The sequence below is a fragment of the Indicator indicator genome, chromosome 3 (genome assembly GCF_027791375.1).
Source record: "Indicator indicator isolate 239-I01 chromosome 3, UM_Iind_1.1, whole genome shotgun sequence".
Lineage (NCBI taxonomy): Eukaryota > Metazoa > Chordata > Aves > Piciformes > Indicatoridae > Indicator > Indicator indicator.
The window spans coordinates 45,064,701-45,082,804 of NC_072012.1; the positions used below are offsets into that span (position 1 = coordinate 45,064,701).

The following is an 18,104-nucleotide window of genomic DNA, read 5'->3' on the forward strand; positions in this document are numbered from 1 at the left end:
GCTTTCAGTTCCCAAGGAACTGCGAGGAACAAATCAGGTCAGTGCACAAACCCTGCTGCAGAAGTCTAGGATAAAGTTCAGTGCTAATAGTGAGGCACTAGTGCCTTCCTGCTGCAGTCAAGAGCTCTGTGGTTGTTTCCATGTTACCCCACTGCTCATAGAGCTGCAGCTCTGCTGTGAACTCCAAACCATCATGCAGCTCACTGAGCCCTCCTGCTTCTGTGCTCTCCCAGCCAGAGCTCTTGTTTGTGTAGCAGATCACAGGGTGCAAACAGAGGCTCCCCATGAGCCAGCAGTGCCCTCATGCAGCCTCCAGAAGGCAGCTGTGTGCTGGGCTGCAGCCAGAGGAGTGTGGCCAGCAGGGCAAGAGAGGGGATTCTGCCCCTTGACTCTGCTCTGCTGAGACCCCACCTTGAATACTGCCTTCAGGCCTGGGGACTCCAGCATAAGAAGGACACAGATCTGTTGGAGCAAGTGCAGAGGAGGCCACAAAGATGATCCAAGGGCTGGAGCACCTCTGCTGTGAGGATAGGCTGAGGGAGCTGGGGGTGTGCAGCCTGGGGAAGAGAAGACTCCAGGGAGACCTTAGGGCTGCCTTCCAGTACCTGAAGGGATCCTACAGGAAGGCTGCAGAGGGACTTTTCATGAGGATGTCTAGAGACAGGACAAGGGGGAATGGTTTGAAGCTGAGGGAGAGCAGGGTGAGACTGGATCTCAGGAAGAAGGGTGGAGTAGTACAAGGGTGGAGAGGCTCTGGAATAGGCTGCCCAGGCAGGTTGTGGATGCCTCCTCCCTGGGGGTGTTCAAGGCCAGTTTGGGTGAGGCCTTGAGTAGCCAAATCTAGTTGAGAGGTTATAATAGATGATCTCTGAGGTCCCTTCCAACCTAAACCATTCTAGGATACTCTGACTCAAAGAACCATTTGATTTCATGCCTACTGCCGATCTTCCTTGAGCTGTCTGAGTGTCCTTTTTCTATCCCTGGGTGGTTAGGGTTAGACTGAGTCCCAGTTTATACTTAATGTTGAAGAAGAAACAGGGACTTTCTGTAACCTTTCCTGGCCAGGCTAATTGAAAAAGAAGGAGGGGAAGTGTGTGAAGTTCTACACACAGTCGTGTTACCCAGATACAGCTCCAATAAGCCATTCAGAAGGCAGATCAGGGGTTTGATTTATGCTGTGTGGGTCTTCCATCTCTCTCCACAGCTCTATTCTGTTGTCCTCATCCTTGACCATTCAGATTCATAATTCCCCTCCCCTTCAAGAGACTGGCCCCTGGTGTGAGCCAGAGGTGAATGAACACCTCCATTAACTCAGGTACATTCTGCCTGCTCCTGATGCCTGGAGGTGAGAGCTCCTGTGGAAGTGGATCTACCAACCTTGTGCCTGTGACAACAGCTACCTAGGGCAGTCCAAAGCAGCCAGGAGTCATGTCCCCCTTGCCTCCTCCTGCCTGTTTGATGTGCTGCACTGATGTTGCTTCTGGCAGCAGTTCAGGGACAGTCTCTCAGGGCTGAGTGAGAGCACATCACCCCACCTGGTCATTTAGCTGCTCACATGAAAGAGTTTGTCTGTCTGAGTCCCAGGTCTGCCCTTTCACTGAGCAGAGCTGTTCTGAAGAAAGCTGAAAGTGAGTCCCTGCCCTCCTTTCCCTTGGGAACTAGTTTCAAGCTGCAGCTTTACTGCTTGCCCTCACTTGTGGTGCCTTGCAGCTGAGCTATGTCTACACCTGGTCTAGGACCTTTGCCCATGGAGCCCTGACAAGGACCTAGAAGCTCTGCTTCCTAGCTTGACCTTGGACCTTCTTCTTCACTGTTGCCTTGCTGGGGAAGCACTGAGCTGTGCCTGAGCTGTAACCCTGACCATTTCTTGCCCTGATTCAGACCTGGACTTGCTGCTCTGCATTTGGGGCTTCCTGTTAGAGGGGTCACTCACTGCTCTGCCATATCATGATCTGCTCCAGGCTCACCTTCTCCCACAGAACAGATGGCCACAGGCCTTCTTTTCCCTAAAATGACTGCAAGAGGATTGCTGTTATCCTTTGTGACACCATCTCTTACTTTAAGAATGCCCATGCACACCAAGGGCCACAGTGTTCTGGGCAAATCTCTCTGTTCACCACATCCTGAGATTTTTCTGACTCGCTGAAGTCTCAAAGTAAATGGGGATAGGAGAAGAAGCTCAGCCTGTGCCAGAACTTGTGCCCAACTCTAACAAAGCTGCAGCCAAGTGTGATTTGCTCCTCTGTGTCTTCAAGACCACAATTAGCGCCTTTTAAGAATCACAGGAATTCCAGACAAGGCTTTTTTGGATCATCTTTAATGCTCTCTAATGCAGCATGGTAGCAACTAAAGCAAATTTCAGATCAGAGGGTACAAAGCCTACCATGAAGAGGAGGAATTTGGAGGAAGCTTCAGGGAAATGGAAGCAAAGGTATGGCTTGGAGGAAGTAACACGAGTTGCTTCCAACTGAGATGGAACAATCCTGCAGTGGCTTAAGGTAGGCAGCCCAGAGCTGGATGCAGCACTCCCACCCTATATTGATATCTAGGATTACCCTGCCCTAAGTGCAGCACCTCCCACATGGTTGCAGAACACATCTTTAACCATGGTACATCTTCTTGTCTATGTACATCTCCTGTAAGGAACTTATGTTTAAGTCAAGCTACATAATAAATTCAGGTAGTTCTTTTTCAGACCTGCCTGGGGGGTGTGTGGAAGGAATAACAAGGAATAGAAAGCTAAAACAAGGAATGATAACTTGGCCAAGCAAGGCTCCTGACTTGCAGGTGGTTTGAACAGTTTTACAGAGGAATCTGTGTGAGTACACAGGTGTACTTCTGACTGTAGAGACTTTCAGAAATGCAGCCCATTTTGGGTACTTAACTGGAAGGAGAGGCCCTGGTGAGGCTGCAGCTGGAATATTGTGTCCAGTTCTGGGCCCCTCAGCTCAAGAAGGACCTCAGGGAACTGCTTGAGAGAGTCCAGCACAGAGGCACAAAAATGATGGAGGCTGAGGGAGCTGAGGGCTCTTTAGCTTGGAGAGGAGGAGACTGAGAGGTGACCTCATTCATGTTTATAAAGATGTAAAGGGTGAGTGCCAAGAGGATGGAGTCAGGCTCTGCTGGGTGATGCTCAATGGCAGGACAAGGGGCAATGGGTGGAAATTGAGGCAGAGGAATTTCCATGGAAACACAAGGAAAAACATTTTTCCCTATGAGGGTGCTAGAACACTGGAACAGGCTGCCCAGGGGGGTTGTGGAGTCTCCCTCTCTGTAGATATTCAAAACCTGCCTGGATGTGTTCCTGTGTGATCTGCTCTAGGTGATGCTGCTCTGGCAGGGGGTTGGACTGGATGATCTTTCAAGGTCCAACCCCTAACATTCTGTGAGTCTGTGATAAATGAAAACTGGCCAGTGTCAGTGCCCTGGGTGGGCAAACCCTTTACAGTGTATTCTGCAAGTAGTTGTGCCTGTGACAATGTGACCATCTGCACCACTCATACAACTGCCTGTTCCTCAGGATTTCATACAGAGCTCCTAATTAGGTAGACTCCCTTAATGCATATTTCAAAAGCACTATGGTCCTTTAACAGCCACTCCCAGTCCTTCCACTTCCAGCAGTGTGTGCAGCTTCTTCACCATTGCACTTCAGACAAGGAACTGGAAGCCTCAAATGCTGAGGTCAATTGGTGCACCTGTGGCCAACTCTTAAGGCTACAAAAAGCTGAAGCAAAAGAGTGCAGAAGGACTAGGAGAGCAAGGAGGTGATTGCTGGCTGCAAATTGGCACGGGAGTTAGAGCTACTCACAGAATCACAGAAGCATTCAGGTTGGAAAAGGCCCTCAGGGTCACCAAGTCCAACCCAGAACCCTACTCTACAAGGGTCACCCCTAAACCATAGCCCCAAGCACCACATCCAAACCACCTTCAAACACATCCAGGCTTGGGGACTCAACCACCTCCCTGGGCAGCACATTCCAATCCCTGACCACTCTTGCCCTGAAAATTTGTTTCCTAATGTCCAGTCTAAACCTACCCAGTGGCAACTTGAGGCCATTCCCTCTTGTTCTGTCACTAATTACCTGTGAGAAGAGACCAGCACCAACCTCTCCACAACCTCCTTTCAGGTAGTTGACAGAAGTGACTGATGTCTCTCTTGGAGGTACCTTGTTCTTGGAAGCCAGTCAGAACTTAATGAACCTTGACTGGAGGGTTTGGCTCCTAGGCTGTTTAGGATGAGTGTAGTTTCTGAACAGTTGTTTTCCTGGTTGCATTCAAAATTCTCTCTACTGCCATTCTCTGGGGAGACCCATGTGTACCAGAGCTGTGCATGTGTAAAAATGTGTATCTATACACACATACACACAGAGCTTATTTCTACCAGTGCTAACTCCTCTAAAACATTTACAGAATGAGAACAAGTGAGGCCTGAGGTCCTAAAGGCTTACAGGGCAGAATGAGGTCAGGCTGCATCTGAAGCTGAAGACTCTGAGGTGCTGCACTGTCACAGCTGACACTGTCAAACGTGGTGAAACTTACTCAGAACAAAATGTTTTGGTTCAGTCAGTTTGATTTGGGAAGGTGAAAACCTTTTGGGAGAGCCACAAAATGTTAGGGGTTGGAAGGCACTTCAAAAGATGATCCAGTCCAACCCCCCTGCCAGAGCAGGAGCACCAGGAGAAGGTCACACAGGAACACATCCAGGTGGGTTTGGAATGTCTCCAGAGAAGGAGACTCCACAGCCTCTCTGGGCAGCCTGTTCCAGGGCTCTGGCACCCTCACAGGGAAAAGGTTTTCCCGTCTATTCCCATGGCACCTCCTCTGCTCCAGCTTGCCCCCATTGTCCCTTATCCTATCATTGGACATCCCTGAGCAGAGCCTGGCTCCATCCTCCCAACACTGCCCTGCACATCTTTATCAACAGGAATGAGGTCACCCCTCAGGCTCCTCTGCTCTCAGCTTCTCCTCCCAGGGAGATGTTCCACTGCCTTCAGCACCTCTGTGGCTCTGTGCTGGACAAGAACAGGAGTCTTCCAAATTCAGCCATGGAAATTACATTTCCATCCAAATGACTGGAAGTCCCTTCCCACCTCACCTGCTTGCCAGAGTTAACCTCAGGTTCATGACACAGTTACTGAAGGCTGGGAAGCAGAATGGAAATGAAATCATTTTATTACAAATGAACTCCAGATATTTTTTTCCCCCTAGACTCAGTTAAAAGGAATGGAATGAAAGGGGCTTTTAACTGACTGTGCAAAGGTCTTGTGAGATATCCCAGGCTTAGTCTGAATATACTGGAGAAAGACTGTGAGCATCCTTTGGGAATGGAACCTTCACTTATTAATTATTTTCCCTGGAGTTTCCCTTGTGGCATCATTATATGCTTCATTAAAGTTAACCAAGTATGAGTCTCCTTGAGAGATCAGAAGAGGGAGACTGGTGAGTTGCTCTACTGTGCTAATCTATTATTGATAGGAAACATCAGAATAATCATAACCTTTAGGGGCAAGGTCTGCACATTCCCTTCTTTAGCATTTTACTACCTCCTCTCTTAGCACATAAGCAGGAGTAAGAAGATTCAACCCATGTCAAAGGCACAGAAGACCAGCAGTAGGACACAATGTCTACCTTAGACTCTTGAAAAAAGAATCAGGAAGGGTTTAAATGAAAAAAAAAATAAAAAGGGGGTGGGGGGTGGGGGAATATGATCTTCCAAACAAAACAGGAAAGAAGAGTGAGACAAAGTTTATTATCACCATCTATAAGACTGGATCCTTTTGGATTGTCCTTGAATTATTTGGAGATGAGGATCACTGCACCAATGAAAGGGTTTTCTGCATATAGCTACCTCCTTCATGCTCTTTCTGAGATGAAACACAAGGCTTGCTTGTCTCCGGGAGGATGCTTAGCTGGCTGCAAAGCACAGACTTGCCAGCTCCTATCCTGGTGGCTGAAAGTGCATGAGTGCAAATGCTGCTGAACACTCAGGGAAGAGCTGAGTTAAGTGTGGGTTGTATCATTGCTCCTCCTTCCCCAGCAGGTCACACAGGTAAGTACCTGCTGTTCCTCTGCACCCCTCTCCGTGTGCTGAAGTGCAGCATCTGAAGTGGAATGGTGTCCATGAAATGAAGTGGAATGGTGTCCATGAACTGAATTGGAATGGTGTCCATGAAATGAAGGGGAATGGTGTCCCTGAACTGAATTGGAATGGTCTCCATGAACTGAAGTGGAATGGTGTCCATGAACTGAAGTGGAATGGTCTACTTGAACTGAAGTGGAATGGTGTCCATGAACTGCAGTGGAATGGTGTCCATGAACTGAAGTGGAATGGTGTCCATGAACTGCAGTGGAATGGTGTCCATGAACTGAAGTGGAATGGTGTCCATGAACTGCAGTGGAATGGTGTCCATGAACTGCAGTGGAATGGTCTGCATGAAATGAAGTGGAATGGTGTCCATGAACTGCAGTGGAATGGTCTACATGAACTGAAGTGGAATGGTGTCCATGAACTGAAGTGCAATGGTGTCCATGAACTGCAGTGGAATGGTGTCCCTGAACTGAATTGGAATGGTGTCCATGAACTGAAGTGGAATGGTGTCCATGAACTGCAGTGGAATGGTGTCCATGAACTGAAGTGGAATGGTCTACATGAACTGAAGTGGAATGGTGTCCATGAACTGAAGTGGAATGGTCTGCATGAACTGCAGTGGAATGGTGTCCATGAACTGCAGTGGAATGGTGTCCATGAACTGCAGTGGAATGGTGTCCATGAACTGAAGTGGAATGGTCTGCATGAACTGCAGTGGAATGGTGTCCATGAACTGAAGTGGAATGGTGTCCATGAACTGCAGTGGAATGGTGTCCATGAACTGAAGTGGAATGGTGTCCATGAACTGAAGTGGAATGGTGTCCATGAACTGCAGTGGAATGGTCTGCATGAACTGCAGTGGAATGGTGTCCATGAACTGAAGTGGAATGGTCTGCATGAACTGAAGTGGAATGGTCTACATGAACTGAAGTGGAATGGTGTCCATGAACTGAAGTGGAATGGTGTCCATGAACTGCAGTGGAATGGTGTCCATGAACTGAAGTGGAATGGTGTCCATGAACTGAAGTGGAATGGTGTCCATGAACTGCAGTGGAATGGTCTGCATGAACTGCAGTGGAATGGTCTCCATGAACTGAAGTGGAATGGTCTGCATGAACTGAAGTGGAATGGTCTACATGAACTGAAGTGGAATGGTGTCCATGAACTGAAGTGGAATGGTGTCCATGAACTGCAGTGGAATGGTGTCCATGAACTGAAGTGGAATGGTGTCCATGAACTGCAGTGGAATGGTGTCCATGAACTGAAGTGGAATGGTGTCCATGAACTGCAGTGGAATGGTGTCCATGAACTGAAGTGGAATGGTGTCCATGAACTGCAGTGGAATGGTGTCCATGAACTGAAGTGGAATGGTGTCCATGAACTGCAGTGGAATGGTGTCCATGAACTGAAGTGGAATGGTGTCCATGAACTGCAGTGGAATGGTCTACATGAACTGAAGTGGAATGGTGTCCATGAACTGCAGTGGAATGGTGTCCATGAACTGCAGTGGAATGGTCTACATGAACTGAAGTGGAATGGTCTGCATGAACTGCAGTGGAATGGTGTCCATGAACTGAAGTGGAATGGTGTCCATGAACTGAAGTGGAATGGTGTCCATGAACTGCAGTGGAATGGTCTACATGAACTGAAGTGGAATGGTGTCCATGAACTGCAGTGGAATGGTGTCCATGAACTGCAGTGGAATGGTCTACATGAACTGAAGTGGAATGGTGTCCATGAACTGCAGTGGAATGGTGTCCATGAACTGCAGTGGAATGGTGTCCATGAACTGAAGTGGAATGGTGTCCATGAACTGCAGTGGAATGGTGTCCATGAACTGAAGTGGAATGGTGTCCATGAACTGCAGTGGAATGGTGTCCATGAACTGCAGTGGAATGGTGTCCATTCGCTGCTCTATTTCCCCTTTCTTAGCAAACCACCCACACAAAACCTGCTTTATAACAATGCTTCTCTCTGATTCTCAGCAGGCTTTCCCCTCCCCTCCTCACAGAGGACAGCAAGGCCATCAAGGGACCCTTTCTCAGCACACAACAGCAAATACCTCACCGTTCCTCAGAACCGGACCTCCACACACAGCAGCAGGATCAAGGGAGCTTTGGAAGATCCAGGCTCTATGCAATCTTTCAGCAGCTCTGTAAGTAGGATTCTGTACTCACTGATTTTTCCTCCCATGCTTTTAAGATCAAGAAGAAGCTTGAAAGGGTGTGATCAGAGCATGGTACACTCCTGGGTGTTAGGAAAATGCATACTGTAGTGGGAATAATGACTATGCAAGGGAAGTGATGGAACAGCCTTAGGTAGGTCATTTGACTTCTGCTGCATCATCAGTCAAAATCCTTCTGAGCAGGAGTAGGGAGGTTGCTGTTACCCCTAGCGCAGGAAAAGATCCATAGGTTTATTCCTATGGTCAAAGGGCTGGAGCACCTCGGCTACAAAGATAGGCTGAGGGAGCTGGGGTTGTTCAGCCTGGAGAAGAGGAGGCTCCAGAGAGAACTAATAGCAGCCTTCCAGTACCTGAAGGGAGCCTACAAGAACGATGGAGACAGACTTTACAAAGGCCTGCAGTGGTCAGGGGCAATGCCTTCAAACCAGAGAAGAGGAGATTTAGATTGGATGTTAGAAACATATTCCTTACCATGAGGGTACTGCAACGCTGCAACAAGTTGCCCAGGGAGGTGGTTGAGGCCCCATCCCTGGAGATACTCAAGGTGAGGCTCAACAGGGCTCTGGGCAACCTGATCTAGTTGAGGATGTCCCTGCTGGCTGCAGGGGGGTTGGACTAGATGACCTTCGGAGGTCCCTTCCAACCCAGACCATTCTGTGAGTCTGTGATTCCTAGCTTGGCTATCCTTGGGCCAGCACATGCCCAGATGTTAGTGTAGGCTGCATTGGAAGGTGGAAGTGTAGTGTGGCTGTGGTTGTTGTTACAGGAGACATCTCTTGTAATATGTTTGTAGTGATATCACAGTATCTCAGTCTCACAGTATATCAGAGGTTGGAAGGGACCTCAAGAGATCATCAGGTCCAACCCCCCTGCCAGGATCACTTGGGGTAGTCTGCACAGGAATGCATCCAGGTGGGTTTGGAAGGTCTCCAGAGAAGGAGACTCCACAACCCCCCTGGGCAGCCTGTTCCAGTGCTCTGTCACCCTCACTGGAAAGAAGTTTTCTCCTCATGTGATGATATATTAGCTATTAGAGGACCAGAATAAAATAATTTGAGATGGTGATCCTAGAGTAAAATCACTGTGAGATGCTGATCCTACCTTTGTGTTTTCTTATTGCTTGGTGTGCTGGCCACTTGTCTTGGAAGTGTCAAGAAGCAATGTATGTGGGATGGAAGTTGGTAATGGAAAGATGGAATGTGAGGGGTTGGACTAGAGGACCTTTAGAGGTCCCTTCCAACCCAGACCATTCTATGCTGCTGTTTCAATCCCTGATTCTGGCTTTTACAATGGCTGTGAGCAGTGGGGAGAGACAGATCTTGACAGTTCCTTCAGTGACATTTTGGAAACTGCAGATGAAGTTTTGTTCCTCCCTAAGAAGGTCTTCATGTGCCAGATTGTCACATGGTAAGGAAAGCAGTGCAAATTTAGGGCCAGAAGATGCCCTTCATGAAAACTGTGGGAATTTGTATTTGTTTTTCTGGGCAGCTAGACACCCATAATAATGGAGATGGCACTTTGCTGCCAAGAGAAGAGTCAACAGAGAGAGTGGGAGGGAGAGAGGCACTGTTGTATCTCCTCATTGTGTTATTCTGTGTAACTCCAGCAACACCAAATGTTGCTATGGTGCTCTCTCAGGTGGCTGGGATGTGGCAGCTGGCACAGTAATAAACAGGCAAACTTCTTAGTGGCTCTTCATGTCCTCTAACGTCCTTGTTCTCTCTCCTGCATTTTGTTTGGGCTTCTCATTTCTGCCCACACTTGCCAGTGAGGGAGGAGAGGATGCCTAGAGTGCTTCTTCTCTAGAGTCAGCTAATGCACTGCATTGTGCCAGTGACCTGGTGGTGGTGGTGACATCATTACTCCTGCGCTCTGCGGAGCCAAACGCGCTGGAAGGCAGACTAGGAACTGCAAGGGACTTCTCTTTGCTGTGGAAGAGATGGATCCAGGAGGTTTGCATGGGTTGCCTGTGAGTACTACATGAGAATTCACCTCACTAGGAAGTGGGGAATTGCAATGAACTAGTGTCTCCCAAGCAAGAGAGACAGAGACCTGCTGGAGAGAATCTAACAGAGAGCCATGAGGATGTGTAGGGGACTTGAGCATCTCCCCTGTGAAGAGAGACTGAGAGCCCTGGGGCTGTTTAGTCTGGAGAAGAGAGGACTGAGGGGGATCTGATCAATGTCTATCAATAGCTGAGGGGTGGGTGTCAAGTGGAGGGGGCCAGGCTCTTTTGGGTGGTTCACAGTGATAAGACAAGGAACAATGGATTCAAACTTGAACAGAGAAGATTTCACCTCAACATGAGGAGAAACTTCTTTCCAGTGAGGGTCACAGAGCACTGGAACAGGGGGGTTGTGGAGTCTCCTTCTCTGGAGACTTTCCAAACCCACCTGGATGCATTCCTGTGCAGACTACCCTAAGTGATGCTGCTCTGGCAGGGGGGTTGGACCTGATGATCTCTTGAGGTCCCTTCCAACCTCTGATATACTGTGAGACTGTGAAGCAGTTTTATATTCTGCCAGAATGCAGTGCTGACTTTATGTTTAGATATGCCTTCAGGGGCAATATGTACACTTTACATACAAAGTGTACTGTGCAGAACAGATTATTTGATGATAATTTTCCTGAAAGAATGTTGTTGTGTGCATAATAACCCAAGGCTTATTTAGGGATGTGGTGACTGCTGCTTTGTGGGGAAACTCAGTACAGCAAAGCAACAAAAAACAAGCATCTGGGAGACTTTAGGGTGTGTAATACTAAGCACATTTATGAAATACCTTCAAAAATGTGTGTGGTGTTAACAAATGAGAAAATTGCCATAGAGTAGGCTTGGTTAACTTTGCCTTCAGGGCTGCCAGTGCATGTAATGGAAGGGGAAGTAGGAAGAGAAAGGAATCTGTAAGTGCTACCTGTTAAGATCTGACAAAGGGCAATGGATATAAACTACAGCACAGGAGGTTCCACCTTAGCATGAGGAGGAACTTCTTCACCCTGAGGGTGACAGAGCACTGGAACAGGCTCCTCAGAGGGGTTGTGGAGTCTCCTTCCCTGGAAGCTTTCCATCCCCATCTGGATGTGTTCCTGTGCAACCTGTGATAGATTCTATGGTCCTGCTCTGGCAGGGGGGTTGGACTCAGTGATCTTTGAAGGTCCCTTCCAACCTTTAACAACCTGTGATCCTGTGACTTGTAAAGCCACCACAAATGTATGGAATTCAGTTGTTGGGTTGATTGCTTTGGATCAGCTTGACCCCTGTCTGTTTGCTCGTGTCTTGTTCTCCAGTCACTGGAAAGCTGGTGTCACTCTATGACATTGTGTGTTCCTCCCCCAGATTATAAACAATTACCTGGATGGGACATGAGAAGGGGCCATGGCCAAAGAGTCCTCCAGTGGCAGGGCCAAAACAGTGGCAGGCTCAGGATCTTTCTTGTCTGTGATGCTCATGTGTTCTTCCCCCAGATTATAAACAATTACCTGGATGGGACATGAGAAGGGTCTATGGCCAAAGAGTCCTCCAGTGGCAGGGCCAAAACAGTGGCAGGCTCAGGATCTTTCTTGTCTGTGATGCTCGTGTGTTCCTCCCCCAGATTATAAACAATTACCTGGATGGGACATGAGAAGGGTCTATGGCCAAAGAGTCCTCCAGTGGCAGGGCCAAGATGGTGACAGGCTCAGGATCTTTCTTGTCTGTGATGCTCGTGTGTTCCTCCCCCAGATTATAAACAATTACCTGGATGGGACATGAGAAGGGGCCATGGCCAAAGAGTCCTCCAGTGGCAGGGCCAAAACAGTGGCAGGCTCAGGATCTTTCTTGTCTGTGATGCTCGTGTGTTCCTCCCCCAGATTATAAACAATTACCTGGATGGGACACAAGGAGGGGCCGTGGCCAAAGGGTCCCCCGGTGGCATGCACTTCAGGGACAGCAGGAGGAAGGTGGACTACGTCTTAGCCTACCACTACCGCAAACACCTGGCTCGGCACCTCCCCGCCCCTGGCTCCGCGGAGCCCACGCACGGAGCTGCCTCCTCGGGACTGCTTTCCAACGGAGGCACCGCCAAGGGCAGCGCTGAGCTGCACCCACGGGAGGATGGCCAGCATGCCCTGCAGGAGCCACGGGGACTGCCTGGGGTGGAGGTGGTTGAGCTCAGCCCCCTGGATGCCATGGAAGAGGAGAAGCAGCTGCAGCGGGAGGAATATGAACGCAACCTGGTGGAAGCAGGGCTGGAGATAGAGAAGGACCCTGAGGTAAGAGCAACACGCAGCAGCGGGTGGCCCCACGAGGTAATGGTCACTTGGGTGTTGGAGCTGCTTGTGTGTGGCACATAGTCATGGCTGGGCTCTGCTGATGAGACAGCCTGGTCATAGGATCATAGGATACCAAGGGTTGGAAGGGACCTGCAAAGATCATTGAGTCTGACCTCCCTGCCAGAGCAGGACCATAAAATCTAGCACAGGTCACACAGGAACACATCCAGATGGGTCCTGAAAGTCTCCAGGGAAGGAGACTCCACAACCTCTCTGGGCAGCCTGTTCCAGTGCTCTGTGACCCTCAGCGTGAAGAAGTTCTTCCTCATGTTGAGGTGGAACCTCCTGAGCTGTGAGGGAAGGCTCTCTTAAGTATTCTAACAGATTCACAGAAACATTCAGATTGGAAAAGGCCCTCAGGATCACCAAGTCCAACCCAGAACCCTACTCTACAAGGCTCACCCCTAAACCAGATCCCCAAGCACCACATCCAAATCACCTTTAAACACATCCAGGCTTGGTGACTAAACCACCTCCCTGGGCAGCCTATTCAAACATTTGACCACTCTTGCTGTGAAAAAAAAATTCCTACTGTCCAGTCTAAACCTATCCAGTCATAGCTTGAGGCCATTCCTTCTTGTTGTAACACAAGAAGAGAAGGTTCCCAGGAGACCTTCTTGTGGCCTTCCAGTATCTGAAGGAGGCTACAAGAAAGCTGGGGAGGGACTTTTTAGGGTGTCAGGTAGTGATATGACTAGGGGGAATGGAACAAAACTAGAAGTGGGTAGATTCAGATTGGATGTTAGGAAGTTCTTCCCCACAAGGGTGGTGAGACACTGGAACAGGTTGCCCAGGGAGGTGGTGGAAGCCTCATCCCTGGAGGTTTTTAAGGCCAGGCTGGATGTGGCTGTGAGCAACCTGCTGTAGTGTGAGGTGTCCCTGCCCCTGGCAGAGGGGTTGGAACTGGATGATCCTTGAGGTCCCTTCCAACCCTAACAATTCTGTGATTCTGTCTGCTAAGACATTTCATATTTGCTCAGAATAACTCTGACTTGGAACATAACTCTTTGCTTTCTTCCCAGCCACACCTGAGTTTTATGTCATTTTTTTCATTCCATTCCATTTAGGGGTTGGACTTAATGACCTTTGGAGCTCCCTTCCAACCCAGACCACTCTATGATTCTATCAAACGGACAGGTCCTATGGTGCAACAGGAGGGCCTCCTAGCCTTTAATGTCTTTATTCTCATCATAGGTGCATGATGCTGGATACTGTTGTGATCATATCAGTCAGGAACTGTGGTTAGGTTGCTTGACTACAGCCAGTAGGTCAGTTGAGCACAGGTCATCCAAATCCCATCTTGATTCACTGAGTGCTGTGCTATCCCTCTGGACCTCTTTGAACACTGTGGATATTTATATCTGTTGAAGGGAAGTGCCTGCTGGGTTCTAGTTTTGGGTGCTCTGTTCTTTTTGACACCAAATTTAAGAAACTTAGGGCTTCTTTTCAGAGGTGTTGAGAACTTACAGCTCATATTGCTTTCAGTGCAACCAGTCAACACTTCCAAAGCATGGACCAAATCACAGGTTGCAGCTGAAAACTTGAGTATAGCTGACTTGGTATAGCATGCACACGTCCAGTTGCTGGCAGGAACAGAGAGAAACAGAAAGCCCTTTGACTCTTAACATTTTTCCCTGCTCAGTTTGCTGAATTGCAGGTGGCTGTGGGTTGTATTTCACTGCACAGCCTGGCTGAGCCACCCTTGCAGTGAACAGGGAAAAAAAAGTGATCTCAGATCTTGAGTCTTTTATGCTAAGCTTTGGGGTTAAGGTTCAAAGCTGCTAACATATGACTGTCTTAGTGCTGTGACTTTTACAACCGAATTGCATGAAACAGCTGGTCTTTGGGAGGCTTCTTTCAGTTCTGAATTTCATCAGGAATGTCTAGCAGGAGATTTGGGTTTAATTATTTGACTCACGGCTTACCCAAAGTCCAGCTGGATTGGGATTCTGCTTCAGAGCCTTTCCAAGTGACGACACACCATCTCCAATAGCACAGAGCAATAAACGATGTCACAGAGAGCTGAGCAAGAGAAGAATCTCTCTTACAGTTCTCCTTCTGAAAAGGAAGAGGGGGTTTGTAAATTAACTGGAGAGCCCTAAGGAACTTTGAAAATTACCAAAAAAAAAAAAAAAAAGCAGCCTCATTGTTTCTCTTCTCCCTCCAGCATCTCCTGAGAAGCTAGGACTATGCATTACTCTTTTTATTCCCTACCCCAAATATGTGGCTTTTACTTCCATTTCTTTTTCTCCTTTCACTGTTTTGTTCCCCTCTTAGTTAACTCCTGTTAAAGCACAGTGAAACTGCTGTTGGCTTGCTGTGGATTTGTGTTACCAAAGCCTGCCCTACATCGACAGCAGGTCTGTAGCATACACACAAACACCTGGCTGGAACACCTCTGCTATGAGGACAGGCTGAAGGAGCTGGGGTTGTTCAGCCTGGAGAAGAGAAGACTCTGGGAGGACTGGGGAGCTGCCTTCCAGTACCTGAAGGGATTCTACAGGAAGGCTGCAGAGGGACTTTTCATCAGGGTGACTAGAGACAGGACAAGGGGGAATGGTTTGAAGCTGAGGGAGAGCAGGGTTAGAGTGGAAGACTTAGGAAGAAGGTGTTCAGTAGGAGGATGGTGAGACTCTGGAATAGGCTGCCCAGGGAGGTTGTGGCTGCCTCACCCCTGGGGGTGTTGAAGACCAGGTTGGATGAGGCATTGAGCCTATTTGAGAGGTGTCCCTGCCCATGGTAGGGAGTTTTGAGCAGATGATCTTTGAGGTCCTTTCCAACTTAAACCATTCTACGATTCATGCACCATGCTGAGCAGGCATGAGGAGGGTGCATCTGGCCTGATATGTTGATTAAAACTGTCTGTTGAGCTGATCTGAGAATAACTTCTGATTTTAGTCCTGGGAAAAATATGTCTAAGGGTCACTGAGCTCAGAACTTTAATCACAACCAACCTTCCTTCCTTCCTTCCTTCCTTCCTTCCTACCTTCCTTCCTTCCTTCCTTCCTTCCTTCCTTCCTTCCTTCCTTCCTTCCTTCCTTCCTTCCTTCCTTCCTTCCTTCCTTCCTTCCTTCCTTCCTTTCCCTTCCTTCCTTCCTTCCTTCCTTCCTTCCTTCCTTCCTTCCTTCCTTCCTTCCTTCCTTCCTTCCGTCTGCTATATTTCCACAAATTGCAAATGTGGCTTATTTTAATATTAATAATTTTCATTGTAAAAAGAAAAGTGGAATTCCAATGGACAAGACTTGCATTTATTAAAAATACCTCTTTTTTTTTTTTTTTTACCTTGCAAAACCCCCCATTTTCTTTGGTATAAAATATTTCAACTTTTATTTAAAAGCTTATGCATATTGCTGAATTTAGTAGTAATTAAGAGCCTGCAAGGGGAAAATAATATATATCCTTTTCAGGGATCTATCAGTATGATTTGTGGATAATTCCAAGAAAAGAATGTCATGCCCTTAGTGGATGTGAAGCATTTTGCAGGTACTCAGCATGAATGTTGTATTTGTCTCCAAATGCTCATTCATCTGAAGGGGAAAAGAAAAGCTCACTAGTGGCTAATAGTAATGTTAAAAGGATAGGGAAATTTAATAGGAGCCTAAGACTTTTTTTTTCCTGATAATGAACACCTCCCAAATCCAAAACACATGCAGAGTATTATAGTATAGGAAGCAGACTGGGGTCTTATACCTCGAGATCTTTGCACTTTGTATGTCACTGTCTTTTAGCACAGCACTCAGAACAAGGCACTACTTCTTTGGGGGCCTCTGAGTGTACCAATTCTATAAATATTTGATGGTTATTTTTCACCAACTCTAGTTACAGAAGCATTAATTAGCTAAAACGTGTTCTGTTCCTGTGTATTGCTTATATGGGGGTGAAATGTAATACAGAGCTCTTATAAAATTAAAATGGAAGAGTGAAGGCAAGGCAAGTGAGCGTGATGAAACTACTGGCAAGCTGGTTAGCTGTTGAAGAGGAAAATATGTCTCTCTTTTCACAGAATCACAGCATGTTAGGGCTTGGAAGGGACCTCAAAAGATCAGCCAGCCTAAACCTTGCTGCCAGAGCAGATTCAGCTAGAGCAGGTCACACAGGAACACATCCAGGTGGATCTGGAATATCTCCAGAGAAGGAGACTCCACAACCTCTCTGGGCAGCCTGTTCCAGGGCTCTAGCACCCTCACAGGAAAAAAAAAAATTTCCTTGTGTTCCCGTGGCACCTCCTCTACTCCATCTTGCACCCACTGCCCCTTGTCCTGGGGCACTGGACATGCCTGAGCAGAGTCTGGCTCCATCCTGCCAACACTGCCCTGCATGAATGAGGTCAGCCCTCAGGCTCCTCTGCTCCAAGCTATAGAGCCCCAGCTCCCTCAGCCTGTCCTCAGCAGGGAGATGTTCCACTGCCTTCAGCAGCTTTGTGGCTCTGTGCTGGACTCTTTCAAGCGGTTTCCTGAGGTCTTGAACTGAGGAGCCCAGACCTGGACACAATATTCCAGATACAGTCTCACCAGGGCAGAGTAGAGAGAATTTTAGAAAGAGTTTTGGAGAAGCCCCAAATTTGGATGCAGATGTGGTTCAATAAATACTAAAAGAAGGATCCCTGACAGCATGTGGCTGGGTAGAATGCCTGTGGTATCAAAGAGAATATTCCCTTCCTTCCTGACCCCCAGCCCTCATCTATTTATAGACATTTACTAGATCCCCTCTCAGTCTTCTCCTCTCCAGACTGAACAGCCCCAGGGCTCTCAGCCTCTCCTCATCAGGCAGTGCTCCAGTCCCTTCAGCATCCTTGTAGCCCTCCCTTGGACTCTCTCCAGTAGATCCCTGTCACTCCTGAACTGGGGAGCCCAGAACTGGGTGCAATATTCCAGGTGAAGTCTCACCAGGAAAGAACAGAGGGGGAGGAGAACCTCCCTGGATCTGCTGGACACACTCCTCTGAATGCACCCCAGGATCCCATTGGCCTTCTTGGCCACCAGGGCACATTGCTGTCTCATGGAGAGCTTGTTGTCCACCAGCACTCCCAGGTCCTTCTCCACAGGGCTGCTCTCCAGCAGATCCTCTCCTAACCTGTGCTGGTGCAGTTTATTCTTCCTTCCCAGGTGCAGGACTCTGCACTTATCCTTGTTGAACCTCATTAGGTTCCTCTCTGCCCAGCTCTCAGTCTGTCCCAGTCTCACTGAATGGCTGCACAGCCTTCAGATTAGGGAACTGAACTGATTACAGCAGAGGAAGGCCTGGGGGTTATCTGACTATGGAAACTGATCTTTGAAGGATAGGAATGTCTTATGGGAAACCCTCAACTGCCTGTGTATGTGTAGAGTGAGGAGGTGGAATTCGCTATCCTTTAGCAATTCCAGGGAAAGGTAACAGAAATAATGACTCAGGCTTGTGGGATTCTTTTCATGACTCTTAAGGTCTCTTTGTTGTACTGGTGACTCTGATGGTTATGTGAGTCATTCTGTCCAAATTGCAATTGAAGGATCTCTTGCTCAGGACATTATAACTAGACAGACCATC

At 48.1% G+C, this 18,104-nt stretch overlaps 1 protein-coding gene across 1 annotated transcript in view; it reads left to right on the plus strand.

Annotated features, from left to right (window-relative positions):
- The first annotated feature begins 6,173 nt into the window (after positions 1-6,173).
- ANO2 (anoctamin 2) overlaps positions 6,174-18,104 on the plus strand; it is a 158,816-nt gene continuing 146,885 nt past the window's right edge. The window contains exons 1-3 of the mRNA XM_054399996.1: positions 6,174-7,986; positions 8,077-8,243; positions 12,120-12,521. Of these exons, the coding sequence (XP_054255971.1) occupies positions 6,174-7,986; positions 8,077-8,243; positions 12,120-12,521 (2,382 nt within the window). The remainder of the gene's footprint in view (positions 7,987-8,076; positions 8,244-12,119; positions 12,522-18,104) is intronic.